The sequence below is a fragment of the Drosophila melanogaster genome, chromosome 2R, assembly GCF_000001215.4.
Source record: "Drosophila melanogaster chromosome 2R".
Taxonomy (NCBI): Eukaryota; Metazoa; Arthropoda; class Insecta; order Diptera; family Drosophilidae; genus Drosophila; species Drosophila melanogaster.
In genome coordinates, this window is record NT_033778.4 from 24,369,941 (window position 1) to 24,390,447 (window position 20,507).

Sequence of the window (20,507 nt, forward strand, 5' to 3'; positions counted from 1 at the left end):
TATGTAGCGATGATCTGTGGGCGGGACTTGTGGCTGCTCGTGTGCGTATTAGATTTTATAGACCCGCTTGCGACTTGCTCGCCAAGTCCATTTTGGGCCGGGCCTATGTACATTGGCTGCGTGGGGACGGATGGGCAAACAAATGAGTGGTCCCCGGTCGCAGCGGGCATGAAAATTCAATTTACACCAACCTGCTACAAAATGACGTATCTCTGCATGTATTTAGTGGAATTTATTCAGCATATACTCGGATATCTGCGACGGGTACTCCGTTGTTGGGTGTAACCAGTTCTCGAGCAAAAAATATGAAATCAGCGATCGAATATTTCGTATTCCGCTTGTGGGCGTGGGCACGCTCCATTCCTATAGATGGTCTTGGCTTTGTGTTTGATCATTTTTGTAAAATGACACAATTAAATTATTTCCAAACAGTTCTCGGCTTGGTCTTTGACTAATGATGAAAGCCCCTGGAACTGATTTGTCAGTTAGTCTTGCAGTCGACTGTAATGGCTGTGGTCGATCTTGGTACCGTTTACAGGGGGGTTTCCATTTTGTCAGATTGGTGTCTTATATTTGCACTTGAATATGGCACATATATAGGGTATTCTAGTTTTTATCTTCACAATACTAATGACATTATCGTCTTTGATAATGCTTAGCGCTCTGTCCAATTAAAATGAGTTTCTTAAAGGACAAAACAAGCATTTTAAAATTGATTTATTCGTCCGTAATGAAACTATATCAACACGACCATGGCACGCATTCAATGGGCTTCCCAGCATTTAATCGCTGTCAGGGGCTCCAGATTGTTTTCTCAGTTACGGACCTTCTTCGGCTTGGCTAAATCTAGCCAAACATCGAACTCAGTTGGTTGGGCACCCACATCAGGGAACCCCTCCTCCATCCTTCCAATCGGAGGCACTTTACATACGCCGAGTTGAGATCTTGTATTCGTATAATTGCAATTTCCATTCAACTGTTTGTTCGCCGCCGGTCTGTGTCCGACTCCGTTTCATTTGTTTGGCTAGTTTTGCGGTTGTTAGTGCCCATCATAAATTGCAGAAGCGGCCAGGGGAACCCCTCCTAGTGCCTGGCCATGCGGACCGGCAGGAGTGGCCGGAGGCAGCGGCACAGGCTAATCGGTGGCGTTTCATCTGCGGCCTGCTGTCCTGTTGTCCTGTTGCCTCTTGTTCGCCTGTCGGCGCACGCATAATTAGGCCTGAGGACAATCGTTTTGGCCGCTGCACTGCGAGAAATTGGAGCGAGCTGATTAACATATATGTCACAACCAATGCTAGCCTTTTTTCTAATCATATTTATACTGCTCCTAGATTGAGTTGCTAAGTTTGGTTTTCATCTCATGTACAATGTTCCACAGCAATCTACATTTTATTTGGCTAAGTGCACTAGTAGCAGGTTACCCCTCGCAATTTGGCCAAATAATTGGTAACCGAAAACAATAAGCTCGTTCCTCGTACTCCCGGCCAATCGTGGCATCCTAATGCGGCCCAGACATTTAAATAGATGCTAATTCCCATCATAACTGGCTGGAGACCCCATTTCCCGTTCTCGGGTCCAAATGAACTAATGAATTTGAACCCGCCACTCGATTGTGGCAGACTCACGACGATTGGAGGCGACTGCCAACTTCCTGCTGGCCGCTTTCTTTGCGCGTGAATCCGTGTAACCGCAACCCGCACCAGAGAAAAGACACAAAACTGTGATTTGCCCAAAAACAGAAAGCCGGCCAGAAAGCCTCGCTTTGCGGATATAAACGCTTTAAAACTCCATATTGTGGCCTGGCCCGGATGCGACGACAATTGTGAAGACGACCAAATGGCCAAATCCGACTCCGAGTTTAGCTGGCAAATGTCTACGCAGTGTTGTCGCTTCTGCCGCTTTTGTTGCCCTGCGCTGTTGCCAGATGCCAGTTGGTTGTTGGTAGTTGGTAGTTGCTTGTTGGTTGTTCGCTTGTTGCCGCTTCGTGTCAACTGACTTCTGCCTCAGCTTTCGGCTTTTGTTTCGTCGTGGCAAGCCGCCCCATTTTGCTTAGCCAGCCAAGCCATCCCATAACATTTTCCCCAACGTTTCCTGCTCACAATGTGGCCACTGTCCTGTGGTTCTGATTGTGTGATTCCTCCTACAAAATCAAGGGACAGTGGTTCACAATGATGTCTTACTTGTAATGCAGAGATGTCACAATGAATAGTTCTTTATATGTTATGAATATTTATGTCAGCCAATAAATATCATTCACTTTTCGATAATGTTCCAAAGTTTAGGTTGTTATGAATACTTTAAATAAACCCAAACTTGCAAGCAAGCCACTTTGGTATCCAATAAACCTAGTATACATTTTTCATAGAGACTGGGATTGTGTTTGTTGATTTCAGTGATATGCCGTTTGGGCAATAAACACCGGAATTGGAGTAACCCAAAGCCATTTCATCTTGTATGCAAGCCCCTTTGTGCCACGGTTATCCTTTGGCCTGTTCCCTGGGCAATTGTGCGTTAGATTTAAGTGCTTTCGTTTGCCAGGCTTAATTTGCATTTTTATTTTTATGTTTTCATTGAAAGCGCCAGCATCAATGGAGCCCGCTGCCTTCGGAGGCTTTGGAGGCTCCGGAGGAGAGCACATTTGGCTATTCCTTTGTTTTCGGCTTAAAGTTATCAGTGTCGGTAGATGTACACGGCATCAACGGTAGCAGCAACATGCAAAATGCAAATGTTTATTGGCCAAATGCTGAACGATCTCGGCCAGCTGAGCTGAGAACACGGTCCTTCTGGCTTCGCCTCCGAGCGGCCGGGCGATTGGAGCGGGTGCTGACTGCCACAAAGTTGTCGCCTTTTGTTGTGGCAGCAACCATTTTGGTAAAAACAACTAATCAATTGGCAAATGTGCCATCCGTCAATCACGCAGTCAGTTGGCGGTGGTGTAGGTCACACGACACCACACGGTGGCTGCTGCGGCGCAACTTCGGTTGCAACTTGAGCTGCAACTGCAACTGCAGCGGCCACCGAATTGACTCGCATTCACTTTTGGGGCACATAAAATGCCACCTTGGTTGTGAATGTCAGTTAGCCAATTTGAAAATTCATTCATTCAGTGCTTTGACGACTCGCTGACTGACTATTGCCAACATTTATTATTAGCCTTTCCCAAACTGACTATTTTTGGAGCTGCCGATGGCCACACAGCAGCAGCAGCCGCAGCAACAACAACATGCCGCACATATCACAGCAAGACAAATTTCTATATAATTGCATTTGTCGCAGGCTCTCCGAGCCTCGAAGTTCGATACCACTGGCGAGGCCAGATCGGCCAGACAATGCCAGGCATTATTTTTATATAAATTGCATGCCATTGGCCCGGCCAGTTGGCATTCCATCCAGCCAATTGTCGGTGGGGAGTTGTGGCTCGAGAGTCGGGCGGGACAGGGTTTTCGCTCCGATTGTGTTTTTGCCTCGCTTTTAGCCAGGCTCAAACTCTAATTGTCATTTAATGAGACACGCTCGGCATTTGCGCACGACACACGACTATCAATTTGGCAAGTTGCAGTTGGCAGCGGCAGTAGCTTCAGATTCAGAATCGGAATCAGCAGTAGAAGAAGCCACCGATGAATCTGTTCGATTCGCTGACAACCCCAACTTGTCGCAAGTTAAATGCGATATTGATGAAGCGCAAGTTAAAATGGCATTTAGCATCTAAACCAGAAGATAAACTATTTAACAGATAAGCTCGAAAGTGCATACGATGAAATTAAAACCACCTAAATCTTCTACAGAGCTTTTTCATCGAGTAAGCGTATTAAATGTTTTTAATAATTTGGTATTTATAGTTTAAGCTTCTTGGCAGTTGCATGCTTACTCACTCGACATTGTTGTTTTTGCAGATTGGTATATGCAGCAATAAAATGACAAAAGAATAATTTCAAATTGTATTGTATATTATAAAGTGTTCTTATGACATCAGCCCTTAAATAAGATCGTATTGTTATTTGCAGAGCAAGAAGTGCTTAGTAGTTTAATCGGCTGATAATGGATTTAACCCCCATGATGATGTCGGATGAGAAATCTGCACAGTGAGCAAATAAGGGTCTTTTTTCCCGGCGAGTTCCAATAGCCTCCGTGGCGCAATTGGTTAGCGCGTTCGGCTGTTAACCGAAAGGTTGGTGGTTCGAGTCCACCCGGGGGCGCATCTAACTTTTTTTTTTTGTTTAAATAAATAGCTTCTATAATGTTTTTAGTTCATAAAGCTTTTGCTTATTGCTTTTGTGCGACGAATCTAAAGTGTGCAATTAGTGAAGGGAAATCGCACACGCTATGGGAGGTCTGCAAATGAATTCCGTGAACACAGAATATTTTAGGCACCTACGTATGTAGAAAGAACGACGACAAACAGACGTATAATTTGATTTTTATTGAGCGATAGCAGAGCCATTACCAGGATTATTTCAAGCCTTATATGTACGTGTGTGCTGCAGATGCAAGCCTGGGCACAATGTAACCTTTACATGAGCAGCTCCACTTTCAGCCGCCTTCTGGTGTTGTCACCGGTTTTTTCGCATCTGCTTGCTGCAACTGAAAACCACGAGCGTAACAACAGTTGCACATGCACATGTTGGTGTCGCCAGCAACGTGGCCAAGTGTATCATGGCAACTTGGAGACAGTTTGTCGTCGCTGGTTTTGCTAATTAAAATGTCTTGGTGCTGTCACTCAAAAGGCGGTCGCCTGATCCACTGGCCAAGTCGAGTCGAGTCGAGTCGACGAGTCTCTCGGTTGGCAGCGGACAACGATGATGACGACGCCCATTTTAGTCAGCAGTCGGCGGCAACAATGCGATTTTGCCTTTCGCGAAATGCTGCCGCTGCCTCTGCTGCCTGTGCTGCTGCTGCTACAATTTCATTGGAAGTCCGCTGATGATGTGGCAGGGGCACGCGGCGTATGCGCAATGCCACTGCGATCTCCCTCGCACAAAATGGCGATCGCATTGTTACAGTTTGCAATTATTTTGATTTATTTTTTGTTCGTCCCAGAGGTTGAGCACTAATCAAAATTAAAATGACGCATTCGCTGCCATCCCATCCAAGGCGATGCGACGGCAACGATGATGATGGCCCCGCTCCGATCACCCTGCTCGCCGTAGAGCCAGAAATCAATATTCTAAATTCTTTAACGCGTGTGCACATTTAAGGCAACGCCAGCTCATTGAGATGCGTGCCGGCAAACAGCCTGGCCAGCACTTATACGCAATTTCGCGCCATATTTGGTTCAAACATATTGGATTTTTTTGTCATCTCGACGTCTCCTTGCTCCCTGCACTTGGCTGGCATATAGAACAGCGGACCGGGTAGACAGAAGATCCCAGCCGATCCCCACTCCCAGCCATCGTGAGCTGCGCTTAGCCTAAGATCAGCCTGCCAGACTGTTTGTCTACTCCACTAATCGGGTGTCTTTGCTTGTTTCCTTCCAGGATGACCGATCGCCTACCTCGTCGGGCAACGAGTCGGATGATTCGTCGGACGTGGAGATGCCGGCGGAGGCTGCTGAGGTGGCAACCAAGTTGCCGGCCAGCAAAACAGAGGTATCAGCGCCTCCAGCAGCCTCATGCTCGGCGGCCACCGCTTCCTCTGGCCACAAAACCATGCCAGCATTGAACTATCAGACTGACACCAACAGCGGACCCTCAACGTCCACCGCCGCCGGAGGAGGAGGCTCGGCGGACAGCAAGTACGTCTACTCCGCTGCCTCGATTGCCAACATACCGCAGAAGATGCTGAGGCAGCTCATCCAGTCAGGCCACTTGCAGGTGCACGCCGAAGAGGGTAAGTAGCTCTGAAGTCCCCAAGCAAAGTCCCAATATCTAACAGTTGCTTAACCTACAGATGGCAACCAGTATGTGACCATACCGCTCAGCTCCACAGCAGCCAATCTGATAAAGAGCAATAAGCTAACAGCCTCTGGATCAGGAGCCTCAGGATCGGGAACGCCCGTCAAGAACGATGCCAGTGCCGATAAGCCCTTGACCATCAAACAGGAGTTCGATTAGCCCCCAGCTACGCCTACTGCTTATCATGAGATAACTGAGAACTGCGTTTATCCACACTTGCCCACACCATCTGGAAAAATCATCAGCAGGAGATTACCATTACTCACCCACTACTCTCTTAAAGTCTATCCAAAGTTTTCACGTCATCACCGGGGATGACGATCGCCTGCTAAGTCTAAGTCATACTATATCTACTATACCGTATATATACTATTTTTTATACCTATACAAGGAGAAGTGAAAAAAAACACCCTGAGCTGGTACCCAAGATGCCAGCGGCATATCTACATACGTAAGTTTTAAAAGTTTTGCAAGTTATACAACGTACAGGCATCTGCTGATATCGAGATTGTATGAGAAATGGAAAATGAGGATGATATGGATGTTCCTAAATCGCAGAGATCATGTTGCTTTGTTACTAGTTTATATTGTTTTATTATACAATACATAAATACATATAAACCACTTTTTTTGCATAAAACCAAGACCACAGTGTGTTTAACTATCAAGCAGCCGGCTTAATCCTTTAAATTAAAATGCTTCTGGCCAATTTCCAGGCAACTAAGCCAGGTAATTCATGGCTCAATCAAGTGAAATGACACTTAAGCAGCTGAGAGCCCGCCCCAACGATTATGGACACCTACCTGCTAGTATATATACTATACGTAGTGTGTATCTATGAGAGTGCTTGGATTAAGCACACTCACAAAAAGAGCAACGGAAAATGCCTTTTGGTATTTGCCGCTTGATGGATGTGTCCGTGGTGGGTATTGTGCAATTGATTGATTGACGACATAATCTTATTGACACTTAACCTAATTAAACGTCGCTCATTACTCGTCGGCTCAGGTAGTCGCACTTGCCGTCTAGCACCTGTTACCGCTTATGGGCCACGATTGGGGCTAAGGAGCCCAGGTCCCCGTCTTCCCATTGATCTCTCTGGCCGGAGGAGAGGCGCGGGTCGAGTACTTCCGCTTCGGCGGAGGCACTTTGCATGCAGGAGGCCCACAAAAGGCCACAAAAGGCGCAACGTGTGGCACATACTAATGGTTGCCACTTACCAATTGGAGTACTATGGGGATTGTATACAATATTTCTTAGTAAAATAATGGTAGAACTTAATATGTGGAATATGAGTCTTTGTTCTTACGATAATAACTGGGAAACGAGCACTAATTGTATACTCACCGTGTCTTATTGTCTTAGCTTAAATAAATAACACTAATTTCTAACCACTCTCCTTACATAGGCTCCAAAATAATTCAAATTTTTTCTAAAATATCCACTTCAAGCATTTCCACTGTGCGATGGTTAAGTGTGGACAACGGACGACCTGGGCGGTGGATTGGCACGCGCCGCGGTTTCCGTGGGCTTCGGTTTCGGTCTTGGTCTTCAACGTTGACTTGGTCTTCAGCCGGAAGCCGTTAGTTGTTTGGGCCATGTGGGCTTTTATGGCCGAGTGTTGACGGCGGAGACAGAAATCAAAGACTACAGCCATCCCACTCGCTGTGGCCCGGTCAAAGTTGAGTGGGTCACTAAACTCGGATATCGACGGTGTTTGCGAATGGAACCGCAATTAGCGTTGATTATGGCCAGCAGAGTTGATTGACATTTTGTGGGCAAGTCCCGGTCCCGGTCATGTGTGTGTTTGTCTGTCCACCCGTGCTTGTCCCGGCTAGCCGCTTCATTATTAACCGCACCCACGCAAACTCATGTGAATATTGATCCTGGTCGCGGCACGGGTCCGCTCCGCTGTCCTGCCATACCGACGATTATTAATAATGGTCACGCGCGCGGAAAACTTTGCATTGCAATTTCTCGGTAGTCAGTTGCCATCGCGTTGTCCCTACAAACGGCTGTGTCCTGGAGGACTAGCATACCTGCGGAAAATCCAATCCTGCGAAAATCAATACTAATGAGCCATTAAACGTGGCCTCCGCTGCAGTCGGCCGTAGTCTAATGAGCTGAGCGGCGGCGGAAATTGAATGTTGGCTCTAACCAAGCGGCTGCAGAAGGAAATCACATCGGCATCGCTCTTAGCCATCTCTCCGCCGAACGGAAACGGTAAAGGCGAAAGTATCGGTAGCAGGAGCACTAAAACGGAAGTCTTAGGCGTAATGCCTTGCGCCTGAGTGGATGCGTAGCATGGGCTGCTCCAGTTCCAAGACCTCCGCCACCGTAGAAGACACCAAATCATCGAAGCCCTGCTCCTGCTCAGCCAAGTCCAGTACAACGAGAATGGCCGCCAAGAAGGAGTACCGTAGGTTGAGATATAAAACCCATTAATGGGAATCTTATCAGGCACCTCGTTTCAGCTGCCTCGGAGGCCTTCACCATTCCTTTGGAGAGCGATGACGGTCCGGAGATGCCGCTAAACGAGACGGTTCGCCAGCCACCGAAGAGGATTCAGCAACTGATGCAGGAGGCGGCCAGCTCGGAGCCACTCACCTTGGAGGAGCTGGAGGAGAAGCAGCTAAAGGCCGAGCAGAGGCGCCAGGAGCTCATGCAGCAGAAACTGGAGATCATACAAAAGAATGCCCAGATGCTCATGAAGCCTCATGAGGAAACCGTTGGCGAAGGCGAAGGAGACCGGAACGAAGGCAAGGAGGAACTACCCGAAAAGGTCTAGCTATGTACTTCTTTTTCATTCACATTTTTATTGTTAGCTTTAAATTATATATGTATTACTATATATCGTAGTATATTTCCAAACAATTAGATTGTATGCAATTAAATCTGCTCTCATCGTCAAAATGCTGTCCATCTGTTCTTGGTTGCAATCCTATATGTCGAACCTTTCTCTTGGTAGTCAAAACGTGATCTATTTGTAATCGAGTGTTAAATATGTACGTCTAAAGGCTAAATGTAGGTATTTCGGATTGGTTTGCTCGACTCGCGTTGACTGGGGTCGGATATATATTGTTTGCAGTACTATATGCTTCATTAGGATGTGTGTGCGTGGTTGTAAATCATGTCTTTTGGGTTGGTTGGTTTGGTTGGTTGTTTACGCTTGTTCTTGTTCTTGTTGCTCGGTATCGTTACTTCATATTTAACGTTCATATTTATATATATGTACTTGTATATATCGTATCGTATCGTTAGGTATAAATATGCGTACTGTGTCACAGACACTACAAATGTCGCTTTGATTTCGGCTTGATTCGCACCAGGCCCCGCGTCACTCGGATTAACTGGGGCCAACAATTTGTTAATATTTCAATTAGTTACCTACACACTCATTAAAAATGTTCGCTCCCCGATCGCATCGAATATATCGTAGTACCTGGATGTCGTTTGCTTACACTGTATGTATTTTACTCTCTCATATGCCTTGAATGTGAATATGCTTGCGGTTCACTATTAGTTAGTTACTGGAATTGGTGCACTTCGAAGAAGCAATTGGTTAATAGCTATGAGTTGTGGTACGATTCGGGATGCTGCCCAAAGAGATGGTCCGCCAGTCAACGGATTGGCCACTTTCAGCACAACCTATTGTTAGGGTTACTAATACTATCCGTCTAGTGTCCGGGTCCGCACGCGCACTCCCACGCTTATGATCCTTGATCCTTGATTCCCGCCCCACGTCCGTGTCTGTGGCCTGATCCTTCTCAACTGGGCCATCTCTTCGACACCCGTGCCCCAAACATATTGCTTGCGTTACTGTTACTCGTTACTCTGTTACTTTTTGGTTAAGAGGCTAAGATCATCCCGGTTGCGGGTACATTCGCCACGTCAGTTACAAAAGGTTCGTCTTAGTTGTCGAACCATGGTGGGTTGCGTTCTTAATACATACAAATAATCGTTATTTTTTTATACATACATATTCCGATATATTAGCAGGTATGTGTCTACAAATTGATTTGCACGGTTGACGCTTGTTTGGCCTTCTATCTTGGTTTCTACACACATGTACAAAAAAACAGATTTAACTATTGGAAACGAGCAGTACAATCACAATATTCCCCGTACGATTAATACATGTCATATCCCATCATGTCGTCCCCGCCTACACAACGAAAATCGTAACGAGAACAAAACGATTCCATTGGTTGGCCAAGATGCAACCGCCATTCGTTGCCCGCGGAACTTAATCCTCCTACTTTGAACTTGTATTAAAGCTTTTTTGGTTTATGCCTCTCCGTCTTTCGCCAACAACTTAAGCTAACTCATTTGCCATGTGTATAATAATAAATATATATCTTATATATGTGTATGTATGAATTGCAAATCGTAATCCATTATATTTGTATTAAATTCTTCTTGCATCGAGCATGTGCCTACCTAACAGTACGTAAACGCCTAACAAAATGGAATCTTCCTCCTCCTGGTGGAGGACTGTGGTCATCCTGATAATTCTGATTTGACCAGGTGCTGCGGAGGGTTGCCGGGGGAACTAGTCTAAGGATACCTTAATGAGATCTTTGGCTTTCTTGGAAGCAGTTGGTCGAACCTCGTGGGTCTAACTTGGCTGGGAAGAGGTAAGTAGGTGAAAGTTCCTGTCTAACTAGATCTTCAATCAATAGAGAACTCATTTCTGATCTTTGTGCGAAATATCCCATCTGAAACTGTCTTATGTAATTATGTATGGCAACCCTCCGGGAAGGGTGATGCGTGTATATAGTCGGGGGCTAGACATCAAAAAATCAGTACTGCTTGTCAATGGGTAATCCTAAGCCTAGTTTTGGTTTTACTGCCTCCCAAAATTCTAGCACACAACACTTATTGCAACTACTAGTAGTTAACCGGCCAGATGATGGGTGATTAAGTATTAATTATCTAATTGTAGACGCCGCGTACCATGCCCTCGCGGTTCCGGGTGTGCCACTTGCAGGTGAGGATCCGGACGTAGGTTCTCCGGAAGGTGGCGTTGCACAAGGCGTAGCACATGGGGTTGATCGTCGAGTTGATGTAGCACAGGGCGTAGAAAAAGTCCCACAGCTCCGTGGGTATGCAGTCGGAGCAGGTGGTCAGCGGCTTGATCAGCACCAGGATGTTGTACGGAGTCCACGTGATGATGAAGCTCAGCAGGATAGCCGACAGCGTCTTGGCCGCCTTCGACTCCTGCCGCTTCTCTTGCGATTTCTTTTTCTTCTTGGCAGCATTGCGGGCGTTCATGAGGGCGTGGGCTCCGCCCACTCCGCCGCCCGCTGCCCCGCCCCCAGCCTTGCCCAGCTGCTTGGGTATGACCTTGGCGTTGAGTAGCCTGGCATCGTGCTGGGCATGGGACATCCTCCGTCCGAGTGGCAGGCTGAACTCAGAGTCTCGCGAGGGCAAAGGTCGTCGTGTGGCTGCGGCGCTTGCCAAAGGAGCTGCCGCTGCCGTCGTCGTGGGCCCGTCCTCGTGTATCATCTTGATGGAGGGCGCACAGTCGCCTTGCATGCTCAAGGACGCGGAGGCAGCTGCCCCGGCACCAGGGCCACCCCCTCCTCCGTTGGCCGCGTTGCTGGATGCGCCGTCGGAAGGCAGGCGGATGAGTATCGTGTACACGGAGTCCTGGCTCACCGACCGTGAGTTAATGCGATTGATAACGGGCAGAGTGCGCGAGTCGCGGTGCGTCGCATTTCCGGTTGTACCCAGTCCGATTCCACTTCCGTTTCCGGCCCCATTCCCGTTCACTGCGCCGTTCCCGTTGTGGCTGGCGTTGTTGTTGTTGTTGATGGCGCCATTGCCATTGCCACTGGTATTCACATTCGCCGTTGTGCTCGCCGTAACCGCACTCATTTCCTGCAGCTGCGAGATGGAGGCAAGCGGTGGGCGTGGCAGCGGCGTGGGCGAGACATCCGACAGGAGAATGCTGGGCGGACGCACGCCGCTCACGCTGCCGCCCATCGAGTAGTTGTCCCGCATCACGTTCATCGAGGTGCATCTGCGATGTGAAGAAAGAGAGAAGACAGGATGTGGCATCGGTTTAGCATTTCAACAAACACGCATTAGAGTGGACCACTCCAACGACACTGACAGGCAAACTAGAACAAGAACAACAGTTCGGGGCCAACTCTGGATGCAACTGTGCCCCTGCTCAACCAAATGTGGCACACTCAGACACACAGGACACAGAAACACATCATGCATGTGGGCAGTGCATTTGGAATGAAAACAAGTGGCCGGAAATCGCAGCATATATCCATTACCCAGCCGATTGCCAATGGCACACATAAATTGAAACAAGTCCAGCGGTCAAAGAGATACGTATCTTTTGAAAATGCAATTCTGGCATTTGTTTCATTTATAGCTATCGAGTATAAAGTGGGCTTCCTACACATTTTTGGGCCGCCCTGACTGGCGACACATCGCGAATTCATCCAAAAGCTCATTTTCCCAACTTATTTCTATGCTTTTTCAGATTCCACATGGATTTGCACATTAGCAAATTATCTAGCTGTTTATATTTGCTAATTAATCCCCACTGATCTATGCCACCAAATTGCACGCAATCGTGCAATTTCGTGAAAGTTTCATTTGCATGCAGCAAATTGAACTAAACGTTTTAGCAGACAAATGAAAAATCATATACAGACATTAAATATTAATCAAATAATAAACTAAATCCCATAAGTATTTAGAAAAACTTCTACATATTCCTAAAATATAAATGTCATCAACTCGTGTTTCACTGCATATGAACACCAGAAATGTCTCAATGCTCGTAGAGCGATTTGTGTTCTAAGCTTAAACTATCACTTGATCAAATCCAATTTCATGAATTAATTACAGCCATCGGAATCAACAAACTCCGGAGTACAATGTCCTGCTCCAACTACATTGGACTATAAGCCTCAATTAGTTTCCATCCCGATGTGTGCAGTGGTGCAAAGCCTTCCATCTACGTGGATTATTTTAGTGCTGGATGCTATGACTTTGATGGATTCGTGTGTGGAAGGAGGATTGGGAATGGTCAAGGGAGAGGGAAAGGGATTGGTGCATCGTGGTGGCCAGTGGAGAATGGGACCAAACTCATCCTCCTGGACACTTTTCACCACTGCCACTTTGCGTTTGTGTGCACAGACATTGGACGGAATATCGAATCGATATATGTGTTTTGGGTGCAGGTTGTTTGTTTGGCTCTCGGAAAAGTGCAATGGGTGCAATGGAAGTCGTACGAGTCGTACGCATATAACTTGGGGTGAGAGAGTGGGTGCGGTGTCGGCTTACTCGAAATATAGACGATTAAAGTTCAGAATTTTGATTGTTTTTACTACCTGGAGACGGAGCTTTGTAAAGGAGTTTCAATTGTTACTGGTGTTGCATACCCTAAATCAGAAGGCTCCTCCTGCTCGTAGGCGAAGTCGTCGGAGTCCTCGCGACCGGAGTGCCACCACGCAATGCACCACTCCTTGATGCTGCCGAAGCAGGTGTACGATTTTTTGATTGTATTCGTGCTTTTGATCTGTGGATAGTGGGAATTAGTAACCAGGAACAGGGAAAAGGCGGTCAGAGTGTCCTACGCTTGACTTGCGCGAGTGCATCCCGTGGTAGCCGGAGTCGATGACCATGTTGGTCATGTAGACACTCTCCGCGTCCGGTGAACTCTCGGAGCGCGGACGTCGCCAGGTGTCATGGTCGTTTCCGCCCACCTGGGCGAAGGCCAGCAGGCCGCCAGAGGCGTGATTCACCACCGTGTTTTCGTCACTGCAAACATCACAAAATAAGATTATTTGTTCAAATGCTTAGTTATATATTTAGACCGACCAAAGGCTTCGACTGTAATCATGCCCGTTTCAACGTGACATAAAATCAAACAAAACGAATTGATAAGCTGCGAAATGAACTGTTTCTACATTTCAAATTTAAAATGATGCAGCTCATTGAGTCGCCAAATAAGAACAAGATATTTCAGCGCAACGTTAAATAATTTAATATTAATTTAAGGTATTACTGAAACTAAAGTAATTCTTCAAGAGATCTTACTGTATACACTTATCTTATGCCTCACCTGCTGTTTGATCTCTTGCTGGAGTCTTTCTTGCCCGCCTGCAGGTTGGGCAGGTCCTTCTGCCGCTTTTTCGTCTCGCGCCAGATGCGCCAGTAGAGGAAGCACATGATGGTGACCGGGAAGTAGAAGGCGGCCAGTGCCGTGCCGAAGGTGATGTACTGGTTGGTCTCGATGAACTGGATGTAGCACTCGTCCTTGGGCACCGTCCGCTTGCCCTCGATGTAGGGCCAGCTGTAGATCCAGGGCGGCCAGAGGAGCAGGCTGATGCCCCAGGCGGCGCCAATCATCACCGCCGCCCGGTTGGTGGTCCTTTTGGCGCGGTACGTCAGCGGTCGAGTGACACTGAAGTACCGATCGAAACTGATGATCAGCAGGTTCAGCACTGAAGCATTCGATGCCAGGTAGTCCAGGGCCAGCCAGGTGTCGCAGACGATGGGACCCAAGGGCCAGTAGCCCAGGATTGTGGTCACCGCAAAAAGCGGCATCGATATAGCGCCAATGGCGAAGTCCGCGATGGCCAGCGAGAACAAGAAGTAGTTGCTGATCGTCTGCAGCTGCTTGTCGATCTTAAAGGATATCATCACCATGACATTGCCCGCCACCGTCACCGTGCTCAAAATCGCCGCCACGAAGCCCATGACCACCATGGAGGCCAGTGAGTACCGAGGTCCCTTTGTCTCGAAGCCGATGGTGCCGTTCGTCTGGTTTCCGTACATTCCCGAATAGGGATCGTATAGCCCGCTCGCCGCCGTGGACGTCAGGTTCTCGAACAGGGCGGTCAGAAGAGTGGTGCCCGGGTATCCTGGCGAATACCCTGCAGGACTCGCCGTCGTCGTCGTCGTGCTGGTCGTCGTGGTGGTGGTGGTCGTTGTGCTCGTGGTTACGGTCTTAAACAGCGGCTCTAGTATGCTAGGCGGTCCATGGGCGGCCAATGCCAGACTCATGACCGGCTCCATGACGGATACGTGATTTTATCTACTTTGCAGCTGTATGGATTACGATGCTCGCTGTCGTTAGCTTTCTCTCTCTCTCTCTCTGTGTTTGGCTTGTCTCTTAGTTGAGCCTCATCCACTGCTTATCCTTTTCGCTGCACCCACGCAAGGCGTTGGCCATTTTCCCCAGACCCTAAATAAAAGAAAAACATGGAAGTTAGGTGGGATATGTAAACGGTCCGACCGAAAAGCATTCTAAAATAGTTATTTTAAACTTATTTTTCACATTTAGTAAAAGAATACTATTCTAACTGATGTACATTAATAACTGCATATAAGCTCAAATGATTTTACAAACATAAGCACACTTCACTTCATTTTTCAAAGCAGCAATCTAAGTACACATTACCAACTCGAGCATCTAAACTGAAAACTCCTTTACCGCCTATAGTTAACTTTCCGAAGATCTCGTAACTTGATAAATTTACAGCCCTTTGAAAGACCGTAATAAATTTCACATAGATGCTAAGAGATAAGCTGCAAAGTGGCGTCGAAAAAATTTATTAAATTAACCAGCAAGATGTGTAAATGTCAGAAGATGTCGGTGGGCGTTGTGCGCGAAAGGAATAACTTGCGGTTGGAATAATTATGGCGATGAAGATTCCTTGCGAGATGCGCGTTTCTCGCATCCGGATGCGGCGATAATTATGATAGGCCAACTTGGGCGGCTAAGCACCGTAAAGTACTTGAGCTTAGCGGTTATAATCGACTTGAGGCCTTCAGGCTCGAAGAGTAATTGCATGTTGGGCTGGGAAATGCATATAGTCACACGATTTCGAACGCCCAAGCCAGCGGATGGCCAAGAGCCATGAAAAAGAACGGCGAGATTTATGAGAAACTGTCCCAGCAATGGCCTTTGATATATCTCATCTTGGCAAGGAATCCCGGGAAAGGAAGCAAAATAACATATTTACAATGCCAGGGGCCGACTGGCTTTGTGCTTTCTGCAAAATGTCATTTTCTGTGTGATTTGTTTTAATGGAAATGAAAACGTAAATGTAAATGTAAATGTAAATGAAAATGAAAACGGCTTGAATGCGTTTCCTTGGCAGGCCTCAGCCAGCCCCCTGTCGCCCATTTGCAGCCGTTCAGCCATTTCAGCCATTCCAGCCACACCCACAACATTTGTTGTTCGTTTATTACTGTTGCCAACAATGGCAGTGGCAAAAACGACAAAAATAACAACAGCCGTGCAACAGTCGAGGAGGAACTTGGCTCGAACAAGGAGCATCGAGCTTCGAGCTGCGAGCTGCGAGCCCCGACACTTTGGCACGGAAATGTTCCAGGCGGCTTCCTCTGACACTTTTCAAAACTATTGATGTTGTCATTGGCCATATGCCTATAGATATCTGGAGGAGGGTGTGGGGAGCTTGTTCATTTGGCAGCCATTGTGTGCGGCGACTTTGATTTGGAAAGTTTTTCACCATCTCGCAATGAAAAGCCGCCACGTTACGCATACGCCATGGCTGCCACCTGATTGATAGGCCACGATACGTGGCGAAATGAACAGGCCACAATGAGCTGTCCGTGATTGATTCGCATTCAATGGATGCGAAGTTATTGTGCGCCGCGCCATTGTCGTTGGTCAGGCCGATGTCATACAAATCATGCCACAAAAGGGTCAAATTCCAGAAAACTAATTTACGTATCTTTTTGCAGAAAACCTATTTAATATTTGATTTCAGGGCTGTTATCAACGCGCAATCACTTCTGTAATCTTAACTGCTATAGGCTTGTAGTTAAACGTTATCGACGTATAATAACACACATCACCCGATTGGAGCGACTTCCTTCAGATGTTGCATCCCATGAACTGAAATAGTACATCTTGTAGAGTAGATTACTTTTCCTGGAAATATTTCCTATCCTCAATGGCTTGTCCTGTGAAAGACGTAAACTTGCAACCAAATGGATTCTCCGTACAGCAAATGGCCTGAATAGACATGCAATTTTCCAACAAAACCAATTAATTAAGCCTTGAATTACAAGAAAACAAACCGAATGGCTGATTAATTGGCCTTTAAAAATACTGTTGCCTACTTTAGGTCGAAGAACTACATACATATATGCGATCGAATGTCCAGCCGAATGCAAATAAATCAATTTAACAAGCCAATTGAATCATCACGTTTGCTACTCCAAATCCTAACTGAAATGTGCACATTTATGGTTCAATTGACCTTTGTGGGGCTCAATAAATGCGTAATTTCCACCGACTGTGCTCTGCTCCTGTATGGGGCTATTTATAGGTATAACTCCAAAGGATGCCCAATTAAATGCAGGGTTAAACAATAAATCAATCAAAATCCGTCTGTTTATCTCATTGAAAACACGCACACACGTATAAATCAATTGCAAAACAAGCCAACAAACTGGTGAGATGGGCAAAACCAATGGGGCGCCATAAATTGAGCCGACGTATCGTACTGACAACAACAACCTCAACCTCAACCTCAGCAACAAATGGAGAGGGCAGAACATTTCCAATAAGTGAAAAAACAAATCGCTCGTGTGACTGACTCGGTACTTCTCGTTTATCCCCATGGTGGGGCTTTCTCTTCAGAGACCCAAGTAGTTGGAGCGCTATTTCTCGGCTACGTGATTTTGACTTGGCCACGTCAGATTACGGACTTGTGGGGCAAAGCTACACCGATAAAAACTGATTCGACATTATGCTCACTTCCAAGAAATTCCGGATTAGAAAGGGGTGATATCCGCATTCAGAGAATATTCTCAATTTGTAACAATTTCAATGTAAACTATACATTTTTCAATGATGACTTAGCAATGATGACAGCAAACTGGCGTCCATATTTTTTTTCGGTAACTGTAGTTATGAGTAATCAGCTGCCATTGCCGGCTGTCCGCCTATGTTACATTCAAATTTATCAGGCGACCGCTCCTTCGGCAAGTAATCGAATTGAGCTTCTTGTTGCCGTGCCTCGCTTTTTGGCTGCCATAAAAAAGGATTTATGGATTTATTATCAAATGCGTTGGGCGCAAAAACACAAGTAACCATATACCACACACAACACACCATATACCACACACACACACACACATTCCCATGGCTGAGCAACCTGCGACCCGCGCGGATTTGTTTTGCCATTTATTAGGCTATTTTTATGACACTGCCACGAGCTGGTGGAACGATGGGGTAAGCACAGTGAGCACACTAAGCAACCGCTAATCAAATCACACTTCACTTTTCAGCCATGGAAACTATGTGGTGCCTTGTAGACCGCTTCTGTGGAAAAGGCCTATGGCCAAATGCAGTTTTGGCAATTGTAAATCTCGATGTTTATCGCACCCGTATAAATTATAACGCCAGTCAATTAGTGGCGCCCGGGATGATTGTAACTTTCTCCTTATCAGGTGCTTACAGGCGATCAGGTGACACAGTTCTTATGTGTAAGCTCCTGGCAACCGCTGATTTAATGAAGAGTGATGTATTGACTAACGACTTTCATTTGCAAATGGCTGGGAAAAACAGAGAATCCCGTATTTAATCAATCAGTGATTACAGTAACTTGTTTGTCTCACCAGCTTTTGCGGATCCTTTAGTATGTAACAATAAATTTTTAATAAGGAAATGCAATGGACTTTAACACTGCCAACAATTGAAAGGACTTTCTCGTTATCGAAGTCTTTCGCTTCGTGCGCGCAAATTATCTTCCCTTATTGCCGAGCTTCACTGTCCTCAAAGTGTATATTTTTGATCAGCTCATCAACAGTCGGCTTTATTTTGCATTGGTTATTCTCGTTCTGGTCCGCTTTTTATGCGGGCTCTGTCAACACTCACACACACTGGCTCACGCCCATTTAAGCACACCCACTCGCCCGCCCACACATACACACATACGCATGCACGCACTTTGGGAGAGGAGAGGCAGCGGAAAGGAAATGGAAAGGATGGGCAGGCCAACTAGCTTGCATACTTTCGAGCGCCCTGTCTTTCACTGCGCCCATTTCTTCTTTCATTTCTGCTGGCTTATGTTAATTTCGCGCGAGTTTAATTGCTTGCCACATGGCTGCTGATGCCGAGCGGATGCCGTTAGCTGTTGACTGCTTTCTGTTGCCTGTTCCGTGCTGCCTTCTTTTCAGCGTTTCCTTGGACCGAAATGCGAGCTGCTTTGCCTGCTTGTTTGCGGAAATTAAATTGCTGGACTGGCTTTCACCTTATGCTCCGGCTGTCCGCTAAGCATATTGGCAGGCGAAATGCGCACACACTTAGAGAAAAACAGTTTGTCTTGGCGAAAAATTGCAGTTCTCATTCTTCTTTATCACATTATTTCACTCCCACTCCATAGATTAGTAATAATCTCTATATGACAATAAATACTTAATTAATTTTCAAATTAGCTAAGTGAATTTGTATTTCGTGTAAACTTGAAGAATTGCACGCTTTTGCCAGTACAGCTAATGGTTTCTAACGTTTCTCGCTGTGTAGACTCGGGTGAGGTTTTGCGAACTGCTTGGTTGTAGGTCGAGGGGGTGGTGGCGCTACAGGGAGCGGGGAGAGGGGGTGGCTGAGCCGCGCCCCACCGACCTACTCGCACAAAGTTTAATCAAAACGAGAGCACTGGAAACGGAGAAAGCAGCGCTGCCGACGCCGCAGTCGACGGCGACACCAACGCACACACACAGACACACACTGGGGAACTGAACTCTCACTTACTTACTAGCGCTCGTTCTCGCTCCCTCTCTCTCTGTCGTCGCTCTCTTGTGGCGCTCGCGTGCCCTCTTGCTCTAACCTATTGCTTATTTGGTAAGGTTCCGTTGTAACGGTGACATCGCTGCTGTTGCTGCTGCTGTTGTAACTGGCTTTGTTTTTGTTTTTGTTTTTGGGCTAAGAGATGCTGCCTCTGCTGGCGTCGCTGCCTTGGCGTTGGTGTTGGTGTTGCTTTTGCTGTTTCTGTTGATTTTGGCCATTTGCCGCTCCCAAAAGTATGCTTTGTAATTTTTTGTATTGTGCGCGCACATCTTCGCCTCTGCTTTCTAGTATCGTATCCTGCCGCTCCTGGCTGCCCCGCCCCCAGCGCCTCCGCCTCCTGCTCTTTGGATCCTGCTCAATTCATTTCGCCTTTCGCCAATTTTATTATACACAATGCGAACTGCGACGCCGACGTCGGCGACTTTGCGTGCTTAAAGTTAGCACATTTAACATTGTAACTGGGCTTGTTTTACTCGCTCTACGGACACGGCACAACTCGAATGACTTGTTTTAGCTAAGGTACTTAATTATTGCTCGATGTAAAAATTCCCTTGAAACCGCTGACAGCTCTTGCACGCGTTTGTTTTTCACTCGGTTATTATTGCTACTTCTCAGCGCGAAACTAGAGAGGCTGTAGCGCACGTTGCCAAATCTCATCCGGGACTGAAGCTGAAAATTCTGGCCAAGGTATATAACGGTACAGAGCCGAGGAGCGGAGAGAGCCAGAGCCGAGCAGCAGCCGAGAGAGAGCGTAAGGGAGAGAGTGGGCGACGCGAGTTCTTTATGATGGAATTTGTGTTTTTTGGGCAGCATGGCGA

General features: G+C 46.8%; 3 protein-coding genes and 1 non-coding gene across 6 annotated transcripts in view; 3 read left to right on the plus strand and 1 right to left on the minus strand.

The window, feature by feature from the left end:
- bs (blistered) overlaps positions 1–6,533 on the plus strand; it is a 33,613-nt gene extending 27,080 nt beyond the window's left edge. For both annotated transcript variants that reach the window (NM_001299908.1, NM_166667.3), the window contains exons 3-4: positions 5,475–5,826; positions 5,887–6,533. In NM_001299908.1, the coding sequence (NP_001286837.1) occupies positions 5,475–5,826; positions 5,887–6,050 (516 nt within the window). In that variant the 3' untranslated portion in view covers positions 6,051–6,533. The remainder of the gene's footprint in view (positions 1–5,474; positions 5,827–5,886) is intronic.
- tRNA:Asn-GTT-1-9 (transfer RNA:Asparagine-GTT 1-9) lies at positions 4,123–4,196 on the plus strand. The gene has a single exon. It is a non-coding gene; the product is annotated as a tRNA-Asn (tRNA).
- Positions 6,534–7,890: 1,357 nt separating the features above from the next.
- Positions 7,891–8,800, plus strand: CG13578 (uncharacterized protein). Its single transcript, NM_138063.2, has 2 exons — positions 7,891–8,310; positions 8,366–8,800. Exons 1-2 carry the CDS (start codon positions 8,187–8,189, stop codon positions 8,677–8,679), a joined length of 438 nt encoding a protein of 145 aa, NP_611907.2. The 5' UTR covers positions 7,891–8,186; the 3' UTR covers positions 8,680–8,800.
- On the minus strand, positions 8,690–20,354 carry mAChR-A (muscarinic Acetylcholine Receptor, A-type). Of its 2 annotated transcripts, none has more exons than NM_166668.2 (5): positions 19,658–20,354; positions 13,984–15,108; positions 13,496–13,679; positions 13,301–13,437; positions 8,690–11,916 (listed from the first exon to the last, which is right to left on the minus strand). In NM_166668.2, the coding sequence occupies exons 2-5, from the start codon at positions 14,937–14,939 to the stop codon at positions 10,827–10,829; spliced, it is 2,367 nt and encodes a 788-aa protein (NP_726440.1). In that variant the 5' UTR covers positions 14,940–15,108; positions 19,658–20,354; the 3' UTR covers positions 8,690–10,826. The 2 variants fall into 2 exon arrangements, with proteins under 2 accessions (NP_726440.1, NP_523844.2); NM_079120.3 differs by having other exon boundaries at positions 13,250–13,437; positions 19,654–20,354.
- Positions 20,355–20,507: the final 153 nt, after the last annotated feature.